The sequence below is a fragment of the Oncorhynchus nerka genome, linkage group LG21, assembly GCF_034236695.1.
Source record: "Oncorhynchus nerka isolate Pitt River linkage group LG21, Oner_Uvic_2.0, whole genome shotgun sequence".
Classification (NCBI taxonomy): Eukaryota; Metazoa; Chordata; class Actinopteri; order Salmoniformes; family Salmonidae; genus Oncorhynchus; species Oncorhynchus nerka.
The window spans coordinates 12508296-12516659 of NC_088416.1; the positions used below are offsets into that span (position 1 = coordinate 12508296).

The 8364-nt window shown below is 38.9% G+C and overlaps 1 protein-coding gene across 1 annotated transcript; it reads right to left on the bottom strand.

Annotated features, from left to right (window-relative positions):
• Positions 1–891: 891 nt before the first annotated feature.
• LOC115103578 (VIP peptides-like) lies at positions 892–4308 on the bottom strand. Its single transcript, XM_029624418.2, has 7 exons — positions 4150–4308; positions 3845–3954; positions 3313–3411; positions 2743–2847; positions 2111–2242; positions 1851–1956; positions 892–1538 (listed from the first exon to the last, which is right to left on the bottom strand). Exons 1-7 carry the CDS (start codon positions 4153–4155, stop codon positions 1530–1532), a joined length of 567 nt encoding a protein of 188 aa, XP_029480278.1. The 5' UTR covers positions 4156–4308; the 3' UTR covers positions 892–1529.
• Between the last annotated feature and the right edge of the window lie 4056 nt (positions 4309–8364).

An 8364-nucleotide genomic window follows, 5' to 3' on the forward strand; every position in this document is an offset into this window, starting at 1 on the left:
AGTTATCCACTGTGATTCAACGTCATCACATATGTCGTGTAAACAATGTTGATTCAACTAGTTTTTGCCCAATGGGGTGGCTCAGGCTTGTTTGATTCAGTTGGGTGCATTAAGTGATGCTAATCTTTTGTTATGTTTCTAGATTTTTTGTTTAGTACAATGTGTTGGAAGGTTATTTTCCCCCCAGGCCCAATAGCTACGGTTTGCCACTGACCAATACAGTGACAAGAGTTTGTACCCCTTTAATAACAAATCTAACCCTTTATTTCTGAGAGTGTAAACGGGAAACTTGTGGCAAACAGATCTTTAAATCCGGATGTCCCAAATAATCACTATCTATGCTTTTAAATTGATGCAGTGCGCCTCTCATATGGACTACCTATAGGCCAAGCCTGCTTGTTGTCAAACCCTGGGTCCTTTTACTCCTCCATGTTGTGCCAACCACCACGTCCTGGGCACCACATCTCAGCCCACCATCACAAAATGTCAGTGTGCTGCTCAGTGATATATATATGACCCTCTTCCAGGAATGTGAATCATCCAGTGGAATGCTGTGACACACTAATGCCATTTTGGTGACTTATCCCGCCAGCCTTGCCCTGGACCAAATTCTGAATATAATCATGTTGACACTTGTGTTCTGTTTGGTCGCCAGAATTCACGCAAGAGGAAATGATAAAAACCAGGGCCTTAGGGGGGGGACCTGATGCTAGATCAACACTCCTAGTCTGAGACCGGTTACCATTGGCGAGCGGGGACAGAAACCCTCATGGAGGCCAGTCAAATGATTTCAATGCAGCCAGGGTATAATAACATTTAACATTGTTATTACCGGGGAAATCCCATGGGGGTTGCAGTTTTGGGGGGGAATCCAAAGGAAGCGGAAAGGGGTGAATATTGACAGTATTTATTGACACTAAAAACAAACATCCATATTATTATTTTTCTTTCAATAACAATAAAGACTATTCTGATGTTGCCATGTAATAAATAAATCAGCAGTGCCACCTACTAAGGGTTTTAGTCTGTATCATCCTCACTAAAAATGTTTTCAAGCTCCTTAACTTCTTTCTGTGCTCAAGTCTTTTGGGTGCTGGGATGTCTTAACGCAACCATCTCCGTTATTATCTCAATGTATTAGGAATGTCTGTAGTTTCACACATTGCAACACTGACAAGTAAATACACAATACTGGATACATGAATCAAATGTAATGCATGTAACACATTATTTGGCATATGTACTATATATTATTATACTGGTGAATGCATTTAAACAACATTGCAAATCTCCAGTGTACTGGCCAAAGATAATGCTTTTACTGTCATGTCATTTAGGATGCGTTGCGTTTGCAATACTCCCATGACGATGTATACATGTTTTGTGATTATCACTCAGCTACACAGCTATTTCATGAAATGTACCGCGAGGCAAAATAATAATTTAAAACAAAAAATGACATGACATATAATAATGGTCAAATGTAATTTTGTCTGGCTTTGCCGTTCGTTCACTTCAGAAGATATTCCTTAGAGGGTCTGAAAAAAAAGGAACAGAAATGTTGCGGCATAATATAAAAACACAATAGCATGATGTGTGTGATGTCAGCCTGTCTCCCTGTGTCCGAAAAAATCACAGAGAAATTGGGGACCATATCAACTGAGTATCATATTATTAATAATTAATGAATATTTAAAGTACATCAACTGAGGCTAATACAGTGTACAGTATCTTAAAATACCAATAACTCACAATTGTTTTGTTAGAAATTAGCATAAAAACGTTGTACTGTACAACAGTTAAAAACGCATGAAACTAGCATGCTAATATCCAAGCAGGACCTACTGTACCAATGAAAGACTATTGAGGAGTTCATGAATTGACACGTCATCATTGGTTTGCTGTGAGGAAGGCTCGCTCCTAATGGATAATTCTGGAATAGTAGGTTCCTCCAAGCTAGAATTCAAAAAGTAAACCATCAGTATTCAATTTGTTTTGGAGAACAAATGAGTTTTAATAGACATTGGACATACATTCAGGCTTTATACACTGTTTACATTATATTGTCCAGTATTTTATGTTAAAAAACTAGGCCTGTCCTGGTTCCTACCTCCTCTTGTTTGACAGCGCTGATTTCAAGTATTTCTTGATGGCCATCTGTTTTCCGTAGTGGCTGTAGTTGTCTGAAAACACAGCGCCCGAGTGGTGTTTTACTGGAAACTGGTCCTCCATGAGGTCATTACTACAGATGAAAATATAATTAGAAAACAAAAAATTATTACAATAAGATCTGCTCAAAGCAAGTTTTACTTGTTCACTGGTTTACATATTGTTGTACCATGTTATACAATACCTTATGAATTGTTGAAACATTTATACTATAGCATTATTGAATACTAGTTTCTGATTGACTTGAAGAGCATTATAGAGTGTGCATTATTTCTCAGTAATGCATGACAATAACCAACGGCTATTAATTATTTAATAATGAACTGGATGAACTGGCAGGATGGCAAATGCGACATTGTTGTGACAAACTTCTATGAACTTCTCAGCTGTAAAACTTCAATTCACACCATTGGTGTTGATTTCGGTCAACCTACCTTAGAGCTGCCCCGGCGTCCCTATTTGTACTTTAACGTACTGATTGACTACATAGTGAATGTTAGAAATAGAGGTATAGACCAAGATAGATTAGAGTCCCTCAGAGCACAATTTATGGTTACCATGTGAAAGTTGTACCTGACTCGCTTTGCAATCAAGGATTCAAGGTAGTCCTTGGCCGAAAGCTGACCTAAAAGTTTGCTGTAGCCACTTGTGAAGAGACCATCTGCATGTCTTGTTGGTCTAAAAAAAAAAAAGATCAATACAATGCTTTCAGATTCAGATTCAGGACAAATTATGTTAGTGTCAATAGTTACATCAATTCACTTTTGATTGATGCAGACAGGATGTCAAGAGCAGATTATTCCGCAAAATGTCAGTCACAAAGTATTAATTGCTGGTGACGGGCACTTCAGGACGTTCGACATTTACTGCTAAGAACTTTAGTCTCAAATATGTTGGTGGACCCTGATGTGAGGTCAATGTTTGCCTTATTACTATCATTGGCTAACAACACAACACATTTTATTTTTTATTGTAATACAGACTTGGCCCATCAGAAAACAGATATCAACAGATACCTGTATGACAGAAGTGCATTAAAATCCATAGGAGGAACCAATTTCATTCGATTCTGTGCTGAGAAACATAAGTGAGGGACTGATTTCATCACAAACCATTTTGTAACTAAGTGAATGTGACCATTACCTTGCAATTATATCAAAGAGAAGTTTAAGGTTTTCCATGTCATTTATTGACAGACTCTGCTCCCAGTCACCCTTCCCATCTGTCTCAACAGTCCCTGACCTATAGAACGGAAGCAATAAGTGAGTCCATCGTCATATCAAATTCAATATACATAATTGACCAATGACATTATTTAATTTCTCAATTGCTACATAGTCGGATTCACCAAATGTTTTATGTGAAAACGTTTTTCTTTTTGAGTTTCTTCTTCAAAGTTCCCTTCGGATGGCAGAGATGAATCTTAACATACAGTATATTTAATACGCACCAACAATTTCCAATCAGAATCTTGTAGCAAGACCAGAATAATTTAAACATGGTTTTAGTACCGACAGTCAGATACCCTGTTTATGATAACCGTGTAACCATGTAGTAAATGTGTCTGTATCTATCAGCGATTGTAACAAGATGCTTTTCAAGTCAGCTTTTCTTTAAATTATCAGTAAGAGTATCTCAAAACAGAAGTCAGAACAAAATCATAAAATATCATTACCTGACTGAGTATGCGGCGGCAGCAGGTAGACTCGTGGTTCTGGTACACAGCATACTGCATAGTGCCATCAAAAAAAGTCGATGAAAGCTGTTCGTCTGTGCCATAACGCTCTGCACATGCAGAGACAGAATAATAGCATTGTACGTTTCTCCTTCTTGATCACCATTGGGACAATTACTTTATCATTACAGTTAAGATGAACATTTTAACATTTTAACTATATTATATATATATTTACATTATATATATTATGTATTTCCTTAAGTAAATCAGGTTGTATATATTGCACAATGCAATAGACTCACATGCATCAACAATCACCGTGGGTCGGCTGGGCTGCTGTCCGCGGTGCTGAAAGAAAAGTTTCTGTATTATTCAAGCCGTGGTTTGGATCTGGTCAAATGAACCACCACCTTTCACTGACTCTGCATCTATTATTTCCTTGCTTTCTAAGTATGGAACGCAATCACAGTAGTGACGATACGTCATCGTAACAATTCCCAATGCGCTCGTCACAGGCTTATTAAGAACGGACAGTCCGGACTTCGTGGTTGGCCCTGACATCACCTGCCAAAAAGGTCAGATCATTACAGAAGGCAGGGCTAAATGTGATATGATGATGATGGCCCTTCTGATATTAGTATTGTCAAAAATCACTCTGTTTAATTGTCTTCACAATTTTCCACAATGGAGCCCACTGGGCGCACACTGATTGAATCAACGTTCTTTCCACGTAATTTCAATGAAGTGATGTTGAACCAACGTGGAATAGACATGGTCTGTGCCCAGTGGGAGGCTTATTGTTGCACTGAGTGTACAAAACATTAGGAACACCTTCTTACTATTGCGTCGGTGCATGGATTCTACAAGGTGTCGAAAGCATTCCACAGGGATGCTGGCCCATGTTGACTCCAATGCTTCCCACAGTTGTGTCAAGTTGGCTGAATGTCGTTTGGGTGGTGGACCATTCTTGATGAACACGGGAAACTCAGACAGAGAGGGATACAATTCAATCATTGTCCAAAAATGGATGGATTGTGGTTAGAAAGCAGATAAAGCTGGCAATACAGTAGTGTGGAGTAAAGACAAATATGTGATAGAAGCCTACCATCAATTAGACAATGATGAATTCTAACAATCTTTTACCTTCAACCCTTCAGAGGACCTAAAAACTGAATTGAAAGGGATCCTCACAGAAGCTAAGGAGAATTGCTACATTTCAGACAATGAGTTCAAATCAATTTTCCATGGCAGTCCGGCATATGGCTTCTCTTTATCTTCTTCCAAAAGTCCACAAGAATCTTGAGAACCCCCCCCCAGGCAGACCAGTCATTAAGTGTTAATGAAAGTCGGACAGAACCCATCTCCAAGTACATTGATTACTTCATTAAGCCTTTTCTGACGTCACTCGCAGCCTATCTTCAAGATACCACAGACGTGTTGAACAAAATGAAGGAATTGAACAATATAGGTACAGCTTCCTTTTTAGTCACCATGGATGTGGAGTCTCTGTACACCACCATTGAACATGATCGAGGATTGGCAGGTATGCACCATTTCTTGACTACCCGGCCTGAGACTGAAATGCCTCCTACAGAATTCATTGTCTCACTGACTGAACGGACTCTTAATAATAGCATCTTTGTCTTACAGGACCGTATTTTTTAAACAAGTCAAAGGATGTGCCATGGGAGCATTCCTACAGCCCTTCCTACGCTGGTTTGTACTTGGGTAAATGGGAAAATGACTTCATTTTGGATCCTTCGAATAACCAGGTCTTTGACCGGATTATGTGGTGGGGACGCAATATATTGATGATGTTCGCCTGTTCTGGTCCGACTCAGAAGATGAACTTATTTCCTTCACCAATACCTTAACAGAATGAACCCTGACATCAAACTAACTATGGAGTACAGCAAGGATAACATTCATTTTTTGGACCTTGAGTAAAGATGATAAAGGTTGTTTGCACACGTCAATCTTTAGGAAACCTACAGATGAGAATACCAATCTGAGGGCAGACAGCTTTCACCCCAAAAGGCTAAAAGAAAACATTCCATATGGCCAATTCCAAAGAGTCCGCAGAATTTGCAATCAGACTACAGTATCAAATCTGCTGAAGTAGAGAATCGCTTCTTGAATCGGGACTACAGTGCTGAGGTCCTGAAAGATGCAGGTATAAGGGTCGGACGACTTGACAGAGAACTTGTTCGTGATTAGGAGTGCCTCGTGATACATCCAAGAGAGTGTACTTTGTTACAAAATAGAGCACTGAAGCAGAGAACATTAAAAGAATCATTAAAAATAATTTGGGAATCATCGAAAGTGATACGCTACTACGCCAAGTCTTCCCAGAGCCACCAGTCATAAGCTTTAAGAGATGTCCTACCCTAAATGACTAATTAGTCCACAGCTATCTTCCTGCTGACTCTCAAAAAAATAGGCTTGACCACAAACCAAAGGGCTCTTAAATGCAACCAGTGCAGAAATATTGCAAAGGAAAAGTGTTTTGTTTCTAAAGTTACATCAATAAAGGATCATATCTTTCACCAGGATTCAACTGGTCAGTCTGTCATGGAAAGCAGGTGTTCCTAATGGTTTGTACACTCAGTGTATGTTCAAAAAGACAAAACAGCCTGTTTTTGGTCTTAGTCAGCACAGCTAATTAAATATGTTTTATTCGCATTCCCAGCACTGCTTTAGTACCACGATTTACATTTAAGTGGATCATAGCACAGTAATTATTTATCCTACAGAAAGACAGAATCCCAGAGCATACAAGTCATCAGGTCCAATCACATTACAGGACTCAATACAGCAAATCCAATTATATTTCACATTTCCCTTTTGAATGACTGTTTGGGTGCACATCTCCAGTTGCTGTATCTCTGGTTTAGGTGAACAGTTGTTTAGATTAGACTGGTGGTCAGACTTTCTCACCTTTTAAACATTAGCAAATGATTGACAGCCAGGAGAGAAGGGACAGGCTTTGGTTTACATGATAGTTTATCTCAGGTTCATGCTGCCCAACTGTTCCAAAGGGAATTATCAAAAAAGTAAACAACATTTTTTACATAACAAAGCACACAAAGTATGTGAGGCCTGGTTTCAAACACTATATAAGTTAAATCCTTTGAAATACTTGAGCTTGCCTAGTGCAGCATTGAATACCACGTCATACCTTGTCCATAGACCGCTTACAGGGTAAGTCATTTAATATTTAATTTTGTCATTTGGATTAATTATCACTTTAAATACATTTTTACTCATATGAGCACTTCAGGCCCTTGCCTATGAAAAGCCAAAAGGTTTGAAGATCACCCATCACATCCGGTATACAGAATGTTTTGGATGGTAGGGCCAAGCTAAATTTGTCACAGTGGGATGGCAGAAGTTGATTCATAGTGACATCAGGAGTTGATTCATAGGGACATGGCAGTATAAGCAGAATCACCCTGCAAAATGCCATCTCTTATGTGCCCACCAGGAGATGAGAAGGTTAAAAGCCACAGAATGCCACCCCTCACAACCTGTCAACACATTGATTTTCTGTCAGAATGACTGTAATCCCGGGCAATCATACTGTCACAATGCATATGATGTATGCATTTGTAGACCAACTTAGGAAATGTAGAATGGTTACATTATCCATAATGCTCATTGACCAGACATTCCAAATGACCATGGCAATTATTCATCACAATAGTAAACCGTGGCAATTTTGCATCACAATAGTAATTCTATTTTTTATTGTGTAAGGCAGACTAGTAAGTTTTGCCATCATTTTTTAAGTTAAGCAATTCAAGACAGTTCAGGAGTCATAGGTGGGATCATGGGATCATTAATCCACTGTGATTTTACTGACCCGGTCGCAGAGACTTTTATGGTCACACAAAGTGCCACCTGTAAATTCAAAATGAGTAGCTAATTATTTTGATTAAATTAAAGGGGAATTCCACTCTTACATATTTTCAAGCATTTTGTTTTTTTTAGACAGATTATACATTACAAGGGGCTACAGCGGTTAAAGAGGAGAGAAAGTTGGATTGAACCTCGCTCTATGGTGAGAAAGTTGGAAGTCGTATATTTGTTGAGTTACCACTCAGCCACAGCTCAGCACGGCCAATAAACATTTTCGGAACCAAGTACTATTTCAATATTGCACACACAGGGTGACATTTTGCGTGCACAATTGGCAGCGAGCACCATAATCATAACATTTTAAATAAACGGGATGTTGCGAATAGCTTTTTTAGCAGCATGAATTTGTGCTTTGTGTTGGTGGCAGTCCGCAAAGATGAAATTGCATTGAATCGAATCAATCAGGTCCATTGATTTAGTGCCCATAGAGTGGGGTGAAGCTAGTGTATTTTAATAAATCATGAATGTAAACTCAACTGTAATTGAAGTACAGAAAACGTTTGATTTGTTCATCAAGCAGCTATTGGTGGATTCATGGCCGTGGGGAGATGGTTGTGGCATATTTTTATGTTGTGCCATCACACATTGCTTCTCTAAGC

Bases quoted from the DNA above. Each gene is read 5' to 3' on its own strand.
- LOC115103578 (XM_029624418.2), bottom strand. The intron at 3,412-3,844 runs GTAATGATATTT...TCCGTTCTATAG, and splicing joins GCCGCCGCATACTCAGTCAG to GTCAGGGACTGTTGAGACAG. The intron at 2,848-3,312 runs GTAATGGTCACA...TTTTTTTTTTAG, and splicing joins CTCTTTGATATAATTGCAAG to ACCAACAAGACATGCAGATG.